Source organism: Salminus brasiliensis, chromosome 13 (genome assembly GCF_030463535.1).
Source record: "Salminus brasiliensis chromosome 13, fSalBra1.hap2, whole genome shotgun sequence".
Classification (NCBI taxonomy): domain Eukaryota; kingdom Metazoa; phylum Chordata; class Actinopteri; order Characiformes; family Bryconidae; genus Salminus; species Salminus brasiliensis.
In genome coordinates, this window is record NC_132890.1 from 33920936 (window position 1) to 33944752 (window position 23817).

At 43.4% G+C, this 23817-nt stretch overlaps 1 protein-coding gene and 1 non-coding gene across 2 annotated transcripts in view; both read right to left on the reverse strand.

Moving 5' to 3' along the window:
- Positions 1-164: 164 nt before the first annotated feature.
- On the reverse strand, positions 165-237 carry trnam-cau (transfer RNA methionine (anticodon CAU)). Its single transcript has one exon. It is a non-coding gene; the product is annotated as a tRNA-Met (tRNA).
- An 11317-nt stretch (positions 238-11554) lies between these two features.
- Positions 11555-23817, reverse strand: part of clmpb (CXADR like membrane protein b) — a 119782-nt gene continuing 107519 nt past the window's right edge. Inside the window, exons 6-7 of the mRNA XM_072695320.1 lie at positions 23230-23371; positions 11555-18719 (exon numbers count right to left, since the gene is read on the reverse strand). Coding sequence (XP_072551421.1) covers positions 18380-18719; positions 23230-23371 — 482 coding nt within the window. The 3' untranslated portion in view covers positions 11555-18379. The remainder of the gene's footprint in view (positions 18720-23229; positions 23372-23817) is intronic.

Sequence of the window (23817 nt, forward strand, 5' to 3'; positions counted from 1 at the left end):
TATATAAAATATAAAATATGAAAAAATAATAAAACAATAATTTAAAATATAATTTAAAAAAAAAGCTTTTACGCTATAAATGTCTAATTATTCTGCGTGTCTTACTGCTGTGCTGCATAAACAATAATAATAGTTAATTTTAGGGGGAAAAAAATAAAAGCTCGTGCCCCGTGTGAGGATCGAACTCACGACCTTCAGATTATGAGACTGACGCGCTACCTACTGCGCTAACGAGGCGGTGCAGCACAGCCACTCAGCACTAGATATGACAGTCTGCCAGCTTTCAGCTCAGATTCAGATGTATTACAAGCATAAAAACGTTCCTTAGACGTTACTTAAACGTTGGTGAAATGTTACTCCAACTACCCAGCGCACAAAGCCACCAGTTACCAGTCTGGCCAACTGACCAGCTAGCACCGGCTACACCTCACTAAACAGAACAAGCTAAAGTATTAGCATTCCCAAAGCCCACATGGCCTCCAGAGAGGACCACTGTTTGACTGCATTACACTGAGTCCTCTTCACTGGCTTCCTCAGGTTCAGAACCCTGACTCTGGCCTACAAAGCCAAGACTGGACCAGCCAGCCCCTCCGTACTTGATGGCGACGGTCAAAAGCCGATCCGCACCAAGAGCCCTTCCAGCTTCAAGTACGGCTCGGCTCGACCCCCCATCCCTTAAGAACCCTGGAAGACAAGTGTCCAGACTTTTTTCTGTCCTGCACCGAAGTGGTGGGACGAACTTCCCCTGGGTGTCCGAACAGCAGAGTCCAACACTCGCTGTCTTCAAACGCAGACTGAAGACCCTCCTCTTCTGAGAGTACTCAGGCGAAGAGAAGAGTACTATGGTCTCCATATTGACTTGTGTTTAGTAGAGTCTAAGATTAGAGGAGCTTTGTCTGGAAGTTGCATGGAAAGATCACGCCTCCAACTGTTGCTCATGCTTTTGGCTTGTGTTGCAGCCAGTGGCTTGGTGAGAGATTTCACTGTTAAGTTGAGGCATGAGTGAATACTATTAAACACCAGCGACACCATCTCACCACCTGTAGAAATATAAGCTGAACATGAAGAGAAAGGCTTCTATAGCAGGACTCTGATCCTAAACACCTCAGTGGACCACCTGGACCCTGACCCTCACAGCCCCCCAAAACCCACACATCACCGAAAATTTGTGGACCTCAAAAGAGCAGAGCAGTAAGACAGCACAAGACTAGTACTACCTGTGCAGGGTGTCCAAACTTTTGCTTCGGACCAGTGGTGGCAAAATACGTACTTATACGTACATTATAGAGCAACATGCACACTACATGTCCAAATGTTTGTGGACACCCTTTCTAATGAATGCGTTCAGTGACTTTAAGTTGCACCCATTGCTGACACAGATGTGCAAATGCACATCCACACACACTGCTTGTCAAGTACCTATAGAGAAGTACTGCCAAAACAATAGGGCTCTCTGGAGCAAGCTTGAGGAGTATAAAGCCTCAGTGGGGGAACTGGAATGATGGGGCGTTGGGGATGAGGTGGAGAGGTGATAAACCGACATTCTGAACTGCATCCCTGCATGCTATCAAATCCTCACAGCAATGCTCCTCCAAAATCTGGTAGAAATACTTCTTCCCAGGACAGTAGAGACAGTTACTCCAACAAAAGACTATTTTATACCCTTGATTTCAAAAGAAACAATCAATGCAAATGTGTCCCAATACTTTTGTCCATCACAGCAATCTGGTAACTAATCATAATCCACAGACAGCACTGAAAAATAAATAGTAGAACCCTGTATGAAAACTACACCGATCAGCCATAACATTAATACCACCTGCCTATTATTGAGGAGGCCCCCCTCGTGCCTTTGAAGACCTCTGACCACAAGACCTCTGAAGGCGTCCTGCTGTGGAATCTGGCACCAAGACTAACGTTAGCAGCAGATCCTGAGCAAGTCCTGTAAGTTATGAGGTGGATGAGGCCTCCATGGATCACACCAGTGAGCCGTAGGTGCCCAAGACCCTGTCGCTGGTTCTTTCTTGGGGCACTTTTTGGTCCTAATGTTCTGACCCAGTTGTCTAGCCCTCACAGTTTGGTTCTTGTCAATGTCCAGTGTCCTCAGGTATGTCCTTATACTTGGACATTTGGACATCCTGCTTTTAGCAACACATCACCTTCAAGAACTCACTTGCTGCCTAATAAGTGCTGCCGCCCCTTGACAGCAGCCACTGTATATGAAGATCAGTGGTACTAATGTTATGGCTGGTCAGTGTATAGTTCCACTATAGTGAAGATAATGCATAATGAAAACGCAGAGAACCCGGAGAACCCTCAAAAGGGACACTAGTACACTAGAGCTTTGCAGCAGTGGACTACTACCCCCCTACCCCCACCCCCCAGCCCAGCCACCCTCTGCTCAGAGCTCACACCTCTACTGGAACTGAACCGGTGGTCTTACTCGTGCTGTTTGCTGCTGGGCTTTGCGCGCTGGCTCTGCAGATGTGCAAACGGGCGCAGGGAGATGTTCCTCAGCAGACCCTCCTCTGATGCATCCTCCAGCTTCAGCTGCGGGAGAAAGTGTCCGAAAGCCATCCGTCCCGCGGCCACCCAGTAAGTCCTCAGAAGGATCGGTGTGGTGCCTTTTCTGCAGTATAGCGCGCGAAGGAGGTGTGAAAGAAGCTGCGAGAAAGGAGAAGGGGGGTGTGTGAGAAGAATCCAGGGCGCTCCAGAGATTTGCACACGTAAAACTAGAACCTAGTGGGCAAAGTGGCGCTCGAGCTGCAGTAACGTAGCCTGTACCACATATGAAGTCCATTTGGGAGTTGATCAGCAGCACAGGGGGTGCAGTTGTGGGTGCACACGGTGAGTCTGCAGCATTGTGGATGAATTATGGGTCTGGTCAGCACTGATCAGTAGGCTGAACTGTGGGAATGCCTCAGGCAAACTGCTTAACTTGCTATTCAGAGCACTCTGATTAATTTGGATTAGGAGAAGGCGGTGAAATTTGGTCTCCGGCCTGCATCCACAGCACGCTGCCCAGATTCTCCTTTCACTTCCGAACTGTCAGTGGATTAATCTGTCACTGAGCACAAATGGGGAAGCTCAGTGGGCCCTGGGACGACCTTTTATCTGTAAATATGGGTGTAAGGAAACTGTAAGTAGGATTGCTAGAAAGGAAATCCCAACCCCAGTTTAAACACAATTGATTTCAGAAGAAACAATCAATGCAAATGTGTCCCAATACTTTTGGCCATGCACTGTATGTCACAACAATCTGGTAACTAATCATAATCTGCAGACAGCACTGAAAAAGAAATAGTAGAACCCTGTATGAAAACTACACCGATCAGCCATAACATTAACACCACCTGCCTATTATTGAGGAGGCCCCCCTCGTGCCTTTGAAGACCTCTGACCACAAGACCTCTGAAGGCATCCTGCTGTGGAATCTGGCACCAAGACTAATGTTAGCAGCAGATCCTGAGCAAGTCCTGTAAGTTATGAGGTGGATGAGGCCTTCATGGATCACACCAGTGAGCCGTAGGTGCCCAAGACCCTGTCGCTGGTTCTTTCTTGGGGCACTTTTTGGTCCTAATGTTCTGACCCAGTTGTCTAGCCCTCACAGTTTGGTTCTTGTCAATGTCCAATGTCCTCAGGTATGTCCTTATACTTGGACATTTGGACATCTCGCTGTCAGTGACACATTACCTTCAAGAACTTCAAGTGCTGCCACCCCTTGACAGGAGCCACTGTAGATGAAGATCAGTGGTACTAATGTTATGGCCAGTCGGTGTTTAGTTCCACTATAGTGAAGATGATGCACAACGGGAACGCAGAGAACCCAGAGAACCCTCAAAAGAAACCCCCCTCGTGCCACCACAGCAGATCTCTGGAGTGGCGGTGCACTATTCTACTGTGCATCAACACCTGCACAAATATCATCTTCATAGAGATGATACCCCCCACACCCATCCTGCTACCCCCCACACCCACCACCACACATACACTTACTGAACCTTTAAATCAAGTGCTTTATCAGGTAGCTAACAAGAGCTAAGCATACACTATATGTTCAAATGTTTGTGGACAACCCCTCTAATGAATGCATTCAGCTGATCTCACAGCACATCACAGCTTGTCTAGCCCCTGTAGAGAAACACTGCCAAATACCGCTAATGCCAGGCGTGGGCTAGAGGGGGATAAAGCCCCCTGGCATTGAGCTGTGGTGCAGTGGAAGAACTGGAATGATGGATGGTGGAGCTCCATCCAGTACTTTTGGGATGAGTTGGGGAGTTGGGGATGATGAGGTGGGGTGGTGATCACCCAACATCCTGACCTCATTAACGCTCTTGTTGCAGAACGCAATCAAATCCTCACAGCAATGTGTAGCACTGGTAGTCTGGTAGAACACTTTCTTTTTTGGACAGTAGAGACAGTTGATCCAGCAAAGGCAGGATAAACACTTTGAAACCCTTGATTTTGCTTAGAATCAAAAATGTAAACGAATAAGCAGGTGTCCCAATACTTTTGTCCATGTAGTTTTTGTAGAATATCCAGTATAACTGACTTCTTCAAGCCTGTTTTTGCAAGACAACAACTTCCTACTGACTGCCATAATACACATTGGTAGAGATATACCCTCATAAATGATGGTACCCTTCTTGAGACCTCAACTGCAGGTGTGGACAGGACGTGAGGCCTTCCTTCAGGCACTGGGCTACACTGGCTGGGACTGTGGCGACTTCTCTGACTCATGACCAGCTCCACTCTCTGCCCTGAGAGCTTTAGAAACACCCTGAGGAGTCGTGCTCTAGTATCTCAGCAGTTCGGATTGGAGTGGCATGTGCCAGAATCCACCAGCAGGTTTTTTTAATACAGCCCTTGAGAATCCAGGACCCATCACTGGCTTCAACACATTCATTATCTTCAGCCTTAATTCATTCCTAGAAGACTTCATGCCTAACGAACTCAAATGTATGCAAATCCTCTATGCCAGTGGACCAATGGCAGGTCAGACAACATGGCTGCCAGTTTACTATCCAATACGTCCAGCCTTTGGGCATGGATGCCCTCATGCAGGCTGGGCTGTCCAGCTCCTTTTATGTCTATCCTCTGCTTCTCCTCATTTTGGCTACGCTACACCGATTCCAGGCCGAGACCACAGTGTTTACTCATGGCTATTTGATGGGATGCCAGACCAACCATGCTTGATATGAGGCTCACAATTGCAGTTTCCACTCAAGTGAGACCTCAGCTGGGGGGTCATTTGTAGAAGTTGCAACTGGGCCACCTTCAGCTGCAGCATTTACATTTACGGCATTTAGCAGACGCTCTTCTCCAGAGTGACCTACAAAAGTGCTTTGCTATTTACCCAAGAAGAACCTCAGCTAGTTTGAATAGACTAATATACTAATATATATATAGAATAAGATACCTCTAATAAGATAAGGTCAATAAAGTGACCACTCTGCTATTCGCCCAAGTCCTCTCAGAAGAGGAGGGTCTTCAGTCTGGGTTTGAAGACAGCGAGAGTTCTGACACCCAGGGGAAGCTCGTTCCACCACTTCGGTGCAGGACAGAAAAAGGCCTGGACGCTCGTCTTCCGTGGATTTTAAGGGATGGCGGGTCGAGCCGAGCCGTACTTTAAGCTGGAAGGGTTCTTGGTGCAAATCGGCTTTTGACCATCACCATTAAGTACGAAGGAGCTGGCTGGTCCAGTCTTGGCTTTGTAGACCAACATCAGGGGTTTGAATCTGATGACCTGGGCAGCAGCTACAGGAAGCTACAGTGAAGAGAGAACGCAGCAGTGGAGAGACATGGCTGAATTTAGGGACATTGAAGACGACCCGACCCGTGCCGCTGCATTCTGGATAAGTTGCAGGGGTCTGACGGTGCGCAGAGGGAGACCAGCCAGAAGAGAGCTGCAGTAATCAAGTCTGGAAGTGATGAGAGACTGAAGGAGCACCTGGGCGACTCTCTAGAGAGGAAGGGTGGAATTCTCCGGATGCTCTACTGGAGAAATCTGCATGACCGAGTTACGTTTCCAACATGGCTACACCAAGGCTTCGAGCTTCTGTAGATGGAGTGACCCGTGAATTCTTAAAGAAGATGGCAAGCAGTGGTTGGGGCTTGTACCTGGGGCTACCTTAACTTCAGTCAAGTTCCATTAATGAAGCAGAACCATGCATGCCCATCCCATTGATGGGCTTGGCTGTCCCAAACCTTTCAAAGGATTACTGCCCTCCACTGTCTGTAAACCTGAAAGTGGACCCAGTATAGCCTTTCCATATAGGAAAACCATGGCATTGCTACCCGGAGCTACTTTGGCTTTGGAGTCCTTTTACTTGAGGTCATTGGTATTCTTCATCCACTGTGCTTCGTACCCCCTCTGGTGGTCAGCAGCTGGAATAAAACCTCAGTTGTCGTCTTCTTTTTCCTTCATTCTCCTTCATTCCATGAAGAATGCATTTACACGGGTTCAGCAGGTGACTGCCCATCTACTACTGCTGTCTAGGAACCTGGCAGAGGGTATAATCTCCAGTGCCTTTGGCGTAAAAACCAGACACCTGCTTCTATCACTGTTATTAGAAGCATCTGTTTTCCAAAAGGCAACCTGTTAAACTCCTACGTGCCTCACTGCTGCATCTGTGGCTTTCCTCACCTCCACATCAACCTGCGGCCCTGAAAGAGGGCTAGCCCCCATTCTAAATCCGAAGCAGTTGCACATGTAGCGAGCCGAAAAGAGTCTAAAGTGCTTGCCAGTGCAGGATAATGCAAAGAGGCTGTTAAAAATAGCATCCTATTAACCTCTCTGTTTGACTTCACGGCTGTGGCGTAATTAGTCTGCTCCTCAGACAGTGAAATGTGCTTCAGATGTGGGTCACAGTGTGCAACTCTCATTATATCAAATGGAATCCAGGGAAACGAGAGAAAGCATGCTGGAACAGAGGGAGAAAGGGAACAATCAGAAGTGCTGCTGAAAGGAACTCTAATGGTGATTTGCTTTTGTACATGGATGTTATTGTCGCACTACTCACTTGTGGAGCCGGGCTGCTTGTTTGCTTTGCTAAGCAGATTAGCAAAGCAGAGGATAAGAGTTAATGACCCTTTAAACCAGATTTGCTATTCCCAGAGCTATATCAACAGCCACAGTCAGTTGGTCACTGGTCCTTGTACTCATTTCAGTACTGATTCAGTACACAGATCAGCCATAACATTAGTACCACTGACAAGTGAAGTCAAAAACATTGACTATCTTCATCCACAGCGGCTCCATCTGTCAAGGGGTGGATATACTAGGGAGCGAGTGAACAGTCAGACTGTGATGTTCTAGACGACTGGGTCAGAACATCTCCCAAACATCAGGGAGGTCTGGTCGGGTGTTCCAGGAAGTGGTTCAAGAAAGGACAACCGGTGAACTGGCGAAAGAGTCATGGGCACCTAAGGCTCGTTCATGTGATCCATGGAGGCCTCACCCACCTCACAACTTCTAGGACTTATAGGGGACCTACTCAGTGGTCCACTGGCAGATCCTCAGGCGCTGGCACTACTATGACCTGAGGATCGCTGGGTCGAATCCTGGGTCATGCTGCCTTCCTCTCTCTTCTCTCACTTCAGTGTGATGCTGGCTGGCATGAGCATCTTTCATAGCCGATGCTTTCCTCTGAGTGTTATTGTCAGTCTATGAAAGTTACTGGTATTGTTTACTAGTCCTACTTTACTAGTACCTAGACCATTACTGTGTCTGTATGGTGTAGTTTCCTAGGTCCCCCTAGGTTTTCTCTAGGTACTCTAGTTTCCCTCACCTCTCCCAAAATCACACATAGTAGGTGGCTATGCTAAATTGCCCCCAGATGCAAGTGTGGATGTGAATGGGTGTGATTGGTACCCTTTAATAGCCTGGGCCATGTCCAGGAGATGTTCCTGCCCTGAGCCTAAGGTGAATGACTTATGATTCTTAAGACTGTGGAAAAACAAATTGCTACTCTTAAGCACACTAGGGGGCAGCATTCCACAATGCACGGGCCAGCAGAACAAACAGCTCCAGATATATGGACAGTAAAACCAGGCCAGCATAAAACAACAAAGAAAATAAATGGAAGGCATTTCCTTTGTCAGACAATTGACTACCAAACCCAACTGCGGTCCATGAATATCTACGGAAATAATCGACTTCTTCATTATTCAAACAGCCAGACTGTCCAAGTTTGTTATGCGGCACCATCTGGCCGAGTGCTTGTCAAATAGCAATATTTTTGTCTCCCATCATGGCAAACAATTACCTTTTATGACACCGTGCAGACCGGGCTGTTTGGTGTGGTGCACTGCTTGAATAAACTAATTTCCCCATCCACTAAATCATGCCGAATGACACAATGGTGCAGTCGAGAAGTAGAGCAATTTTTGAAGCCCCATGCTTTGAAAGGGTGGGTGGGGGCGTGGGATGAGGAGAATAATGTGTCACGTCGGGAAGATAATTTGAAGTAAGTGTCCGTGAAGTAGAAATGGGGGAATGTTATCATTGTCTGATGACTTCACTCAATTTCGCAAAGTGTCAACATAATAGCTGGAATCAAATTACGGAAACCAAATTGGTTCTTCAGCACAGAATGGCAGAGTAGTGATTGTATTGCAGCTCATTCTGGCCTCGTTGTAAATCTTCAGATTGTTTTGATGTCAGTGTTTCATTGAAGGTCTCCTTCGAGGTGACCTTTCATTCGTTAGCTGTTGATAAATGGATGGATAGATGCACTATATGGACAAGTATATGGTATATCACTGCATTCAGGTGTTTCATTCAGTCCCATTGCCATCACAGGTGTATAAAATGCAGCCCCTAGCCATGCAGTCGGCCTTTCTTACACACATTAGTGAAAGAATGGGAGGTTCTAAAGAGCTCACTGAACTCCAGCGTGGTTCTGTATGTAATAGGAGACACCGCTGCACCAACAACAACAAGTCAGCTGGTGAAATTTCCTCCCTCCTAGATCTTCCTCCATCAGCTGTGAGTGGTGTTATTATTGAACAGTGGAAGAGTTTAGGAGGAACAGCTCACAGAGAGCAGCTCAGTGTCCACCGAGTGTCTGTCAGACCACGTAAAGTTACAGAGCGGGGTCAGGGCCGAGTGCTGAGCTCAGAGCAGAGTGCAGAAAAGCCTCCAACTGACTCAGTAACTGCAGAGCTCCAGACCTGCTGCTGCTGGTAGAGCTTAGAGCAAAGAGGGGGACCGACTCCATATTAATGTCTATGGATTTTTGGTTTTTACAATGGGATGTCATACAAGCTCCTGCAGGTGTAACGTGTAGGTGTCCCAATACTTTTGTCCATTCAGTGTAGATAAATTTGTCATGTATCATTGCTCAGCACATGTATAAGACTACAAAAGGCAGTAAAATGATCTCTTGCATTCCCAATCTTAGAAAGCCAGGGTCAAAGTGCAGGGGTCAGCCATGCTACAGTATGTGTAGAGCAGAAAGGTTGAAGGCCTTCTATTAAAGTCCAAACAGTGATAGCTTAGCAGCCACAGTGCTGTGCACAATAACACAGCACTCTAACCACTGAACCAACACTGCCTATAGACACTGCTAATTAGATGAGCATTTGTTAGGCATTACTATGATCCCATGCCATAAGCATGTCATGACAGATGTCATATGCTTACAGTGTTGTCGTGTTACTTTTACCAGTAGTTGTCCTGACAGATACTACAACGTTTGATGTCACAGCGTTAAGTTAGCATGTGACATCAACTGTCGCAATATCCAGCATTGTAGCATCTGTCAGGACAGGTCCCAGTAATGACACCAGTGGACCAATGGACATGACGTGTCATGACATTAGTGCTATACAGCAGGGTTCTGAGAAAGTGTTACTACAGGACAAAAGTATTGGGACATCTGCTTATTCATTGTCCTTTCCAAGATCAAATGTATTAAAACTAGTTTATCCTGTCTCTACTGTCCAGGGAGGAAGGCTTTCTACTAGATTTTGGAGGAGCACTGCTGTGAGGATTTGATTGCATTCAGTAACAAGAGCGATAGTAAGGATGTTGGATGATGATCACCACCCATCACCATCCCAAAAGTATTGGATGGAGCTCCACCATCACCATCTTTCCAGAGAACACAGTTCCACAGCTCCTCAATGCTGGGGGGATTTATACCCCTCTAGCCCATGCATGGCATTAGGCAGCAGCATGGGGCCAAAAGGTTCATGTTGATCTGATCCAGAGAGTCCTATTCTATTGGCAGTACATCTACTCTACAGGGACTAGACAAGCTTTGTGATCTGCATATTCGTCCCACGCACCAATAATCGGACTAATCTGAGACGCATTTGCCTACTGAGTGTAAACCCATGTTGCTGAAAACTTATCAGGATACAATTCAGATACCGGACACATGACGTGACCTGGTGTAAACGGGGTCACTGCTATAACATGGCTGAAGTGGTTTGAGTGATGAAAGAGAAAATCTGGCCCTTTCTAACATTACTTTCATGTGGTTTCAACTTGTTATCAAATGGTTACCCTTCATCTGCCCGCCTGAAGTGGTCACTCTCTTTCTTCGTATATGTTAAGTCAAATAACCCTCCAAAGGTGATAACAATCAAGTGGTCATACTGATGACCTTTGTTGCTATTGCTATTTGACCTTTCATCCCCCTCCTACTCCTCCTTAAACTCCCCTTCTTCACCCTCACCTTCATCCCCCACATACCCCTCCTTAAATTCCTCTTCTTCATCATCCTTTCCCCTCCCACAGTTCCCAATGTATATAAGGTCTTCTCGAAATATCCCTGACTAGACTGGACTTGTTTAACACTGGATTGGACTATTCTGGATTGGTTCAGACTGGATTGGTTTAGACTAGACATGGTCGGACTAGACTAGACTGACCGTGATCAACTAAGCTGTGCCCGTGTATGATTTTCTCTCTGCATGTGAATAAACTCCAACGCTAAAGATCCAGTCTCCTGACTCCTGAATCTGTCTCCTGACTGGATGCCGGATTTCTAACAGATGGGATTTGTATCTGGTTTAAAAATTCACATTTTATGTGGCTCGGCCATGTGGGAGAGGCTTAAAGCATCAGGATTGACTTCAACATTACTTTATATAATATAACAAATCAATACACAGATACAAATGCACTAAATTTCCATTTATCATTTATTTATTTGCACATTTAGTGCAGCCTCACATCACGAAATTAAAGTGTAAGGATCGGTTCCATGGATCGGCCTAATTATTCGATACCCGAACCAGCTAATTTAGTAAATATCGGGACCGAAACCTGATCCTAATATCGTATCGGAGCCTCCCTAATTTTCAACTCCTGAAGTCTTTTGAGAGACAGGATTTGTATCTGGTTTAAAAATTCACACTCACATTGTTAAGTGGCTCGGCCTCATCCCGATATTAAGACTCGGGTCAGATATCAAGACAAAGTGGGTCAAAGTGGAACACTGGATTTGGGCCACTTTTGGCCACCTGCCTTGTGAACATAGTCTAACACCTTCACCAGCAGCTCACTCTTGGTATATGAAGACAGACAGAAGCAAACAAGGCGTTAGGCCAAATAACTTGAATATTTTATTTGCAAATGAAGTAGTAATATCTCAGAATCCGTAAAAATATACATTTTTTAACTTGTGAGGGGCATATTTACAAGTATGGATCTCCTTCCGAACAAATGCATCGGTTAAAAAAAGAAGAAGAAGAAGAACTGAAGAGCTACGGCGGAGGAAAACAGAGTAGGGAAAGTGACAAGTATCCTCCCTTCACTCGCTGTGTTTTGTTTAATAGCCACTTCCTCAGCAGTCCTTCCAAATGGTTTTGTCATAGGCAGAATCAGTCCAAATATCCAGTCTCGAACAGCAGTGGAAAACACAGCATGGAAACGGTAATGAAGAACAGTCTGAAGAAACACAAACCAAAACCCAACAAACTATAATAATAAAAAAAAGACTATTCAAAGAAAGTCAGAGAAGTGACAGACAGCGCGAGACGAGGGTGTGATATATTTACAGTTTAAGAGATTCAGCCAAATACAAGTAGAAACACCAGAGCACAGCACTCCCAGTGTCCGTACCATGTCCCTAAACAAACACCTCCTTTCTCACAGGATGGCTTGGTATTATATGTACAAGACCAGTCAGGGGGTTAGCTGTGTCTTCTATATGAACAAGGTACCCCACAAGGACGCTGCTGTTTAGTCCTGTTCTTGTGGAAAGCAGTTTGAGCTTTTAATGATATAACAAATATAAATGTTGGCAGTACTAGAAATAATATAGAATCCTATTATATTCTATATATAATCCTATATAATTTACTATTAGAAAGTAGGTGATATTTCAGTTATCTCTAGTAAGAATTCATGATTTTTTAACCTTTATTTATGTATTTAAAAAAATAATAATAATTAACTATGGACGCACCGATCCGGCTTTTTCAGTTCCGATACCAATACATAAACTTTGTATATCGGTCAATACCAATACCAATCTGATACCATTGCTAAATTAATAAACTGTATATCTCACCATGTGGGAGAGGCTTAAGGCATCAGAATTGACTTCAACATTACTTTATATAATATAACAAATCAACACACGGGTATAAATGTACTAAATTACCATTTGTTATTTATTTATTTGCACATTTAGGTCAGTCTCACCAACAAATTAAAGTGAAAGGATCGGTTCCATGGATCAGTCTAATTATCCGATACCCAATCCAGCTAATTTTGTTAAAATCGGGACCGATACCCGATCCTAATATCAGATCGTGCATCCCTAATTTTAACCCCAATTGTTGTCGTTTGGGTAAGAAAGGGCCAATCTACCCCCTAGAGAGAACAAGGCCAATTGTGATCTCTGGACCTCCTGGCCACTGATGGCTGTGGCATCACTTGCATTTCACAACATACTAATTCCCTTTTTCTCAAGTAAATTGAATTTTCAGATGTTGAATTGTGTGGATAAACCAATGCAAACAATTATTTAACCCTTAAAATGAAATTTCTATTTGTGGAAAATGAATCACACAGTAAAAATACTGTTCCTGCCATTAAATCAATACGAAAAAATGTGGATTCTTACTAGTGAGCACTGACGCACCTGAAATGCCAAATCAGTAACCTTATTTCCTCTTAAAAAAAGGTCTTAGTTCTTTTTAGAGGTGAATTGGCACGGTCATCAGACTATCTTGACTGATATTGTACAACAATCAACACAGAACATATCATATTATGTTTGTTAGCTGGTACCATTACTGTGTTTGTGAAAAGATTTCCTATCATTAGTTTATGTTTATATTAATTAATTCATCAATGCCACTGAAATAAACAGGACAAGAAGTGCAGAACCGAACCTGTTCAAACAGGACGTACATCCACCATATATGGAATTAATTGTGTAGCCATGTATGTATGTGTGTATATATGTTTGTATGTGTACATGTATGTATCTGTATATTTATGTATGTATGTATATATGTTTGTTTATGTATATTTAAGCATGTATGTGTGTATATGTATGTATCTGCATATTTATGCATGTATGTGTGTATATATGTTTGTATGTATGTGTGTATATATGTTTGTATGTATGTGTGTATATATGTTTGTATGTGTACATGTATGTATCTGTATATTTATGTATGTGTGTTTATGTTTGTATATATGTGTGTATATATGTTTGTATGTGTACAGGTATGTATCTGTATATTTATGCATGTATGTGTGTATATGTTTGTATGTATGTGTGTATATATGTTTGTATGTATGTATGTGTGTATATATGTTTGTATGTGTATATGTATCTGTATATTTATGTATGTATGTATATTTATGTATGTATGTATGTATATTTATGTATGTATGTATGTATATGTATGTATGTATGCATGTATGTCTGTATGTGTATGTATGAATGCATGTATGCAATTATGTTATCATGCTTTTACATTGAAATATCTATGTAACATACAGTACATTTATAACAGGTAATAACTACTGCTAAGTGTTAAAACAGCCCCTTTAGAATTGACCATTTTCTCACTGAACCCCCCCTGAGACCCAGACAGACTGGACTGCCGTCTCAAGAGTCAAACAGCTGGAAGACAAGCAGCCTGTTTTCGTTCAGTCACCCTCCTCTGCTTCAGTGCCAGTTCAGACATTGCAGCACACACACACACACATACACATGGGTGGCATTCTGGGCACAGGTAGAATGAGGTTCCTGTTTCTCGGACACAAACATACACTTCTGTTCAACGATCTGGAATCACTTAAACTTTCTTTTATTCAATAATGACGTATGTTATGGATGGTTTATCACTGTCAATTTAAACCTTTACCTCCGCTGGAGAGAAATAGTCCACAATGACTTGGGATCATATCTTATTCCAGTAAGTTTACTAATTGTTTTGTAGTTACCACCATAAATATGTGATATATCTCCGGGAAAGTCATCTTGAATGATCTTGAATCTAGTTCATGTCTAATATTTTACATTTTTAGTAGGTTATGAGATTACTCAGCCTATTGTCAGAGATTCCGACATAGTCCGAATACATTTGGTTCTTCGAGCAAGATTTCTTGACAGGTAAATGATCTGGAGTACGCTTTGAAAAACGTCATATTAAGCTGTCTCTTGCAACAATTTCATAACCAGAAAAATGTAATATATCTACACTAAATACATAAAAGGTGCTAATAAGGGTTCTTTAAGTGATGCCACAGAAGAACCACTTTTGCATCCATAAAGGAAATTTGGAAAAATAATGTGTGACTATGAAGAACCTTTATTTATTTATTTATTGGTTCTTTTTTTCCCTCTCTCTTCTTTTTTAATTACTCAACCCACTCCCCCTATCACATGTGAAGCTCCCGACAGTCTGGGAGGACTGATGGCACATGCTCAACCAGCCAATGCAACATTGAGAATTTCCCCACTGTGGGACTAATAAAGGATTATCTTATCTCATTACTGGGCAACCAACACAGAGCTCAGAGAAAGGTTCTGGCTGCTGAAGTGATGTGGGGAAGAGAGAGAGAGAGAGAGCGTCATCTACCCACCCGGAGAAAGCACAGCCAGTTGTGCCCTCTCAGGCTCTGGCTGCTGATGGCAGGCAGCACAACCAGGGATTCGAATAATTGGTCTTCGGGTCATAGCAGGCGCGCCTAAGTCCACGTACCTTTATTTTTCAGTGTATTTCAGATGATTTCACTTGCTAGAACATTTTATTTGCATTATAAATGCCTTTATTTTTTATGAATAAAATAAAATACTGAAAGCAGTGATTTTACATTTTTAAACAGCAGTGTAGTTTGTGTGGATGTGGGTTAGTCAAGTGCTCCTGCAGGGTAAAACCCCTCCTACCTCCCCCATTCCTCATCCTCCACCCTGCTGACAGCACATCCATCACACTTAGTGACGCCACTGCAGCCAACAACACCCTATGACTACTCACTTAGATTGGAGTGAGAGTATGTGTGTGTGTGTGTGTGTGTGTGTGTTTGTGTGTGGGCTTGGTGGAGGACAGCCATAGACACTATTTATGTGTGTGTACATGTATAAACGTATGGGTGAGACCAGTGTGTGTGTGTGTTGTACAATTCCAGAGAAAGGTGCTGGGAAGTGGTTAAATCATGTTTACAGCAGCAGACCACTGCAATACACACACCAGCAGTACAGGAGTGCTGAACAGTGGCCTGCAACTGGAGGTGGGAGGGTGTCTGTGTGTGTGGGGGTGGGTGGGGGGGGGGGGCGTGTGCTTTTAAAATTGTACCCAAAAAGGGACATGGGACACTTAACCTGACAAAAGTCCATCTGGCTGGTTCTACATTTCAGGAGATAAATAAGTGATACAGGTTATATTAAGGGGCCTATACAGGCAGTCTGAAGGAGACGCAGCTATAGAAGATAGATAGACAGACGGTTCTCCTCAAAAAGACTTAATCCTTCTTAAAAAATGCTTTAAAATCTACAGGAGTGACGGTCTTTAACTGGGACCACCATCCCGATAACTTAAAGGATACTGTGTGCGTATATCTATCTGTACCTTGTATGTACAATATAAAACATCGTTCTGATTACAACACGTACTGTACACGACTGGTGCGGCTGGAGCGGCTGCCCAATTGGAAAGGAACCCTTCGCTGCCCCGACCCAAGTCCAGGCGACTGGCTAGTTTAGCAGTCGGTGGTCTGTCGAGACGGGCCGAGGACAAAAAAAAAACAAACAATCTCGAGGGAAGAAGAGACGGGACTAAGAAGGCACACAAAATAGGCTACTTGTCTGCTTCCAATCTCGCAAAATGCACCGAGTCAGTCGTCCGGGGACTCCGAGAGAGGGGTAATGACGGGCCCCTGTGGCAGAGGAACGAAGGGTTGCTGACACAAAGAGGCAGCCGTCCTGTGACAGAACATCATTAGGGGTACTAGAGGAGAGCCTTGGGGTACACCGACGCACACCTGATGTACGAGGGCCTTGTTTAGGGTTCATACAGTAGCAGTCAGAAGTTTGGACACACCTGTCTTAAAGAGATTTTGGTGTGAAAGCGAATCGTCACTGTCTGAGCAAATAGTGGGACAGAACAGCTTCAGGGAATTTGGGCTGAGGTCCGATCCTTTCTTATGTCTTATATCTGTGAGGACTTTGTCCATGATGATGAAGTTTATTTTGGATTACATACGATTTTTGTTCAAATGCCTGAAATCTGTTCCTAAGACAAATATAAATAGCATTGGAGAAGCATCCCAGGTGGCTCCTTATGAAGGTACTTGAGAGACTGCCATCAGGACAAATAGGGCCAACTTTGAAGAATCTAAAATAGCATTTTTTGCCACATGATTCCCAATGGTATTCCAAAAGCTATTCCCAATAGCTCACAGTTTAACGTCTTTACTATGACTTAAAAAAGGGTTCTTTTTGAGAGTGGAACCCTTTTTGGTCCTATGTTGATCCAGTCTTTAAAAAGCTTCAGTGTAACGCTTTACTCAGGCAGAGAACCTTGTAAGCATCCAGGGGCTTCTTTGTTCCCTTTTGTAGACAAGACACCTTTTTAGTGAAAATGAGGACAATTCTGTCCAAACTTTTGAATGGTACCATAAATCCCAGTTACAGACCCCCCTATCCACGTCTGCCTGATGTTCGACTCAGTAACTTGTGCCACAAATGCTGATGAAGTCACCTGGAAGTCATTCCGGAAAGGAAACGAGACGGGAACAAAAGCAAGGCTAAATCTGTTCAGCACACATTCATCGTTTTCCACGCAGGTTTTGGTTTCGGTAACACTGTAAGTAACGTAAATAAAGCTATGAGAGTAAATCAACTGCATACCGCCACGAGCACTGGACGCCTGCGAGCTGCGCCACAGGTCAGTACCGTCGGTCGGCCAGAGAGGCCAACAGCGTCCCACGCGCCCACGAAAGAGAACCTCTTGAGAAAAACACATCCAGATCATGTACTGTATGTATATAGACTTGAACAGGTAAATATATGCAGCGTTGAAGAACAGTTGTCACACAGTGTTGTATGTGCTATCGGAAGCTGTAGCTGGACACGTGTGGTGAATAGTGGTCAGTGAATAAATAGCCGATCTCGTCTTCAAGTCCAGTCCTGTTCATCGGCGTTCAGCGCGTCCCCGTGCAGGCCGCACTCTAGCCGCAGCTACCGATAATAATCCTCCCGACATCCGCTCGTCTTCGTGGCCCTGGAATTCCGGCCATGCCGTGAGCCGCCTGCACCGCGTCCTGGGACAGAGAGGCGATGACGAGATGCGACGAGGCGGGATCTGATCGGCTGCGACCGGGCTCCCTCGTCTCGCCTTTCTCCGCGAGGTGAGAAGTGTCCTTTTTCCTTTGCTCCTTTTCCACCATCCCTCAGTCCCTGCAATTTCGTAAACTCAGCTCGCCCTGGCTTTCTTGGCCCTTTCGCTGTCGCGATAAATAAATAAAACCCCTCTTGGGGGGGAAATCTTTCCACCTCGTCGCTCGCCACGCTTCCAAGTCGAAAAAGAAAGAAGAGAAAAACAAAGAAAAAAAATGACTTCGAAGAGGGAGAGAGAGAGAGAGAGAGAATTAAAGAGAGAGAGAGAAATAAGAGCGAGAGAGGGAGCGCGGGAATGCGAGCGGAAATGTTCTTCTTGAACTTTTCGCTTTTTTCTCTCATTTTCTTTGTATAATTCAGCAGGGGGGGGGCAAGCACTTTGTATTTTCCTTTTAAAGTAGGCATTCGTTTAAACTTGCAGTTTTTTTTTTTTACATAATTGATTCTTTTTTCCTTAAATCCGTTAATTTAGCTGTTTTTTTATTTGATTTTGTACATGGTTTTAGCGTTAGGCTCATGTATCTGGAACAGAGGGGGTCAGCGTGGGTTTCTCTTGTCCCCTAAACAGTCTGAAAGGCCTTGCTCTGGCCTGGAATCATGACACCCGGGGGCATGCCCACGCCCACCGGCGGGTTGGGCAGCCTGAACTTGGGTGTGGCCGGGGGTTCGGGGGTCTTGGACACCACCTGCGTGTAGGCCGGGGGCGACTGCAGGAAGTCGGGCGGCTGGCCGTTCTCCTTGAGGGCGGCGACGGCCGGGGGCCGGGGGCGATGGCTGCGGGGGCCGCTGTTGTGCACCATGGACTGGGTAGAGGATGCGCCGGAGCGGGAGCTGCCCGAGCGGGACGACGAGAGCGAGTTGGGCTTCACCAGCTTGGCCTTGGGAGCCTCCGCGTCCTCCCTGTGCAAACACACAACAAACAAACAATAAATAAATCAATAAACAATAATTAATAAACCCAAACGCTCGAGAAGCGCAGTCTCCATTATGATAAATGTTGCTGTGGATTTTTATAGTTAGTATAATGACAATGACGAACAACACAGGGGAGCAGTGGAGATCTGTGAGAGATCTGAGGGGTTCGAGTCAGGCAGGGGTTTAAGGCATTGTCTAGTGAATAACAGGCTTTCGGAAGACCCAAAAAAGCATTCAACCTGCATGGTAAAATATAAGATATATCATAGACCCCCCTATATCTATCTATAGTTAATATTTTTTGTTTTTGCTGTGCCTGGACTACTTCATTTTTTTACTATACCACCATTATTATTGTATTGTATTACTGTGCTCTATTGCTAACTGCTACTGGCTACTAAATTTCCTTGGGGATCAATATCTATCTATAAAAGTATCTATCTATCTCTTGGTCTCTCCACCTCACAGTATTACTAGGGGGGGGGGGGGGGGGGGTGAAGGTTAGTATGTGCTTCCTCTAAAACACATAAAGCACTATAGCTTCTTTTCAAACTGCTGCTGATGTGATGCCATTAGGGCTCAACACATTCGGAAGACACCAAACTGTCCAAACTGGATATGTCTTAACTTGCTGGACGTTGTTGTACATGCCTGGGACGTGTCTTGCAATGGTCATAAAGATGTTTTTACTCTTTATTACTCTTCATTTACTCTTTTACACTACTACTAATTCATTAGCAGTAATACAACGATATATATATATATATATTACACATGCATATATATATATGTGCATATATATATAAATAATTATTATTATTATTATACTTATTCTGTTTCTCTGTTTATTTTGATATAACATTATGTCGGTAATTGGAGGAAATGCAAAGTAATAATTTTACTCTACAGTGTAACTGCTTGTTTCTGCGGTGTACATGACAATAAACTCTTGAATATATCTATATCTATATCTATCTATCTATCTATCTATCTATCTATATATATATATATATATATATATATATATATACACACACACACACACACACACACACATCTTTATATACATTGTTTAGAAATCATGAATTACTCATTATTTTATTTTAGTAATACTCCCCACAGTGGGGAAATTCTCAGTGTCACAGCAGCAAAGAGATAGCAAGTCACTCAGATGCAAAATGTAGATAAATTATTACTATATGCAAAAAATAAATAATAGAAGTAAAAAGCAATAACTATTATTTTTACAGGTGATTGCAAATGACTCTTAATTGCTTAATTGGGGGGGGGGGAGTTGCACACAAAGCTACATTATAGCTTAATACAGTGCTTATAAACTGATATAACGCCATAACATGCAAACTAACTAACACCTGTGTGTAATCCCCCATAATGATCTACTAATTAATCCACAGATTTCTTCTTAACTCCTTGAACAGCCTAAGGCCCGTTGGCATGTTATTACACACTTCTATTACCAAAGAATAGCCAAAACAGTTTGTACAGAAGTCCCTGTAGTTACTGAGTAATACACCTCAGTGAGTAATAAGCCTTTGAGCGTTAAGGGGTTAAAGTATTCCCTCCTTGATGCTAGAATTTGTACTTTACTAGACGTATCTGTCTGTCTAGGCCTTACTGTGCAGGAAAAAAATTAAAAGTAGCAGGACAAGCACAAAAGTACTAGCTATGTCTTTCTATGAGTGAAAACACTGATTAGACACTGGCAATGAAATAAGCAGCAGTTAGTGTAATTGAATAAGCTTTGACCTGTGTACTCAGATACTAATTACTGAATACAAAAATACTCAGTCAGTTGCTGATAGCGAATATTTAATATATGGTAAACTAATAGAAAAATAATGAATTTTAATTTCATTGTTAATAAATTTGTGAATTAATTTGCGACCCTGAATGTAAAGTGTCAGCAATTAACCCAATAAGTAGAAGTAGATCACTGCTGTTTTCTGTGGACGATGAAATCACGTCGTAAACAATGTGAGCTTAGCAGGAGAAGCGAGGGGTGCTCAACCTTTAAGCGCGCCTCAAGCATGTTCACCTGCAGGATAACAACAGAAGGTCTAAGCCTCGCTAATGCTGCTCAATCCAGAAGAGCGCGAGACTCAGAGATCCGACTGTGACAACATGCAGTGTAAACAGCAAATGTGGTGCTTGTTGTGAGATCCCATCATTCTTCTGCCTGTGCATAATTTACACTTATTACACATAGAAACACACACACACACACACACACACACACATACACACACATACACACACAGCTGCAATGTTTTATTCATATGAACACACACAGTCAAAGTTGCCGCTACAGGCAGGTCTATCGAACTGATGCATTATGGAAAACGTCCCCAACAGCTGGGTGGCTCTGGCTGCTGTATGGGGAAGCCTAGAGACACACTCGCTTAAAAAACACACACAAACACCCCAAAGACCCCCTGCTGCAGCCAAGAAGTGTGAAAACTGTGCTCTTACGAAACAATCGATACAGACCATGACAACCACTTTAAACACACACACACACACACACACACACACACACACACACACACACACACACACACACACACACACACGCTTAAACACACAGCAGTTAACCCCCCAAGTACAGATAAAGTGTCTGAGTGGTTTGTTACAGAGACACTAAGAGCTTTCAAGCCTTGGAGTTTTTCAGGAGTGAGAGACAGTCGAGTCTCGATTGATGCAGCAGAAATTCGCCTCATATTAAAACCATTTCAAAAACTGTAATATTATTATATTATTATTATATATAAACCAGTGCAATAAAGCGTGTGTATATAGTATATGTAGTATATGTGTGTGTGTAGTGTGTGTATAGTATATATAGTGTGTGTATAGTGTGTGTGTATAGTATATGTATAGTGTGTAGTGTAGGTAGTGTGTATAGTACATATATAGTATATGGCTAGTGTGTGTAGTGTATGTATAGTGTGTGTATAGTATATGTATAGTGTGTGTATAGAATATGTATAGTGTATGTATAGTGTTTGTGTAGTGTATGTATAGTGTTTGTGTAGTGTATGTGTAGTGTGTGTATAGTAAATGTATAGTGTGCATAGTATATGTATAGTGTGTGTATAGTGTGTGTAGTGTATGTATAGTGTGTGTATAGAATATGTATAGTGTGTGTAGAGTATGTATAGTGTGTGTAGTGTATATATAGTGTGTATATAGAATATGTATAGTGTGTGTAGTGTATGTATAGTGTGTGTAGTGTATGTATAGTGTGTATATAGAATATGTATAGTGTGTGTAGTGTATGTATAGTGTGTGTAGTGTATGTATAGTGTGTGGATAGTGTGTGTATAGTGTGTATAGTGAAAGTTAAAGTGTATATATTCTGTACTTTTATATTGTGTATATGTGTGTTTTTATTACTGTGAGGGATTAAACACCTACGTTTTCACTCATCATTACACCCCCTTTACAAAATGTACAGTATATCTGCTGGCATTACATATAGAGGCTCTTATATCTCCATTTGTGCGGTTTTTCACTTTTTGACAGCGTGAATCTGACTGTTCTTCTTCTTGTTTACAGTTGATATTTCAGGAACACTGAACCCAACAGAAACCGACTTTATATAAAATCATTATAATTGACTTCCACTGGAAGTAAAGAATGTGTTTTCCTGCGTTTTGCGAAACTGCACAGATATACTATTTTGTACTGGACTACTTTTTTACTATTATTACAATAAGAGCTTCTGCAGTAGACACATCCTTAAGTCCTGCGATAGGAGAACAGATGAGGTGCGGAACAGGGATGTAGCATTTCAGCGACACGTCAACATCACGAATCCACACACATTATTCTTCAGTTTCTACGTTGTTGACTTTGTTGACAGACAGTTGACTGTCCTGATAGTCAGTTAGATAGATGAATAAATATACAGACAGACATCCAGCTAGGTAGCTAGATAGATAGACAGATATATATGGACAAAAGTATTGGGACACCTGATCATCCACTCTGTCTTCCAAAATCAAGGGTATTAAAACGAGTGTATCCAGCTTTTGCTGGAGTAACTGTCTCTACTGTCCAGGAAAGAAGGCTTTCTACTAGCTTTTGGAGAAGCATTGCTGTGAGGATTTGATTGAATTCAGTTACGAGAGCATTCGTTAGTGAGGTGAGGGTGTTGACTTAACACCACCCAACTTCATCATCCCCAACTCATCTCAGTACTGGATGGAGCATCATCACCATCATTCACTGCTCCACAGCTCAATGCTGGGGGGCTTCACACCCCCTAGCCCACACCTGCATGGTGCCAATATCTGTGTCAGCAATCGGTACAACTTTAAGTAGTTGAATGCATTCATTAGAAAGGGTGTCCAGAAATATTTGGACATATAGTGCAGATAAGTTAAGACAGACAGACAGACAGAAAACTAGAGAGAGAGAGAGAGAGAGAGAGAGTGGACCAGAGAGCTGAGAGCGATCTCTCGAATGCAGTCACCTGATCTCGTTGGGCGTCTCCTCTTCCTCATACTTTTTCTTCTCTTTCTTGCGGAAGACCAACCAGATGATGAGGATGATGATGAGGACGCCGAAGGACACTCCCACCACAGCACCAGCTACCACACCCATGCCTCGCACATCTACACAAACACACACAGACACACAAACAGAGCCAAAATTAAATTTCAGAACACGGTTCCCATCTAAATCCCATGCCTCACTGGATCCAACATCTGAGAAACTGGGGCGTATTTGTGTACATGTGATTCTACAACTGCACCCCTGCAGCACAGAGGATTAAGGGGCCTTGCTCAAGGGCCCGACAGTATCAGCATGGAGGGCGCGGGTATTGAACCCACAATCCTGCGGTCGATATCCCAGCAGTCTAACCCCCAGGCCATCGCTGCCCCAATACTGTTAGATATTGCTTGCAAGCTATTAGCTGACAGCACACTGTGAATAGAGCCTTTGTCCAGCAGACAGAACAGGATAAACGAAGATGACCAAATCCAATCTGAGCTTTGATTAGCATAACGTGTGTCAGCGTGTTGCAAACATGGCAGCGTCCACTGAAAACAGGGGATCA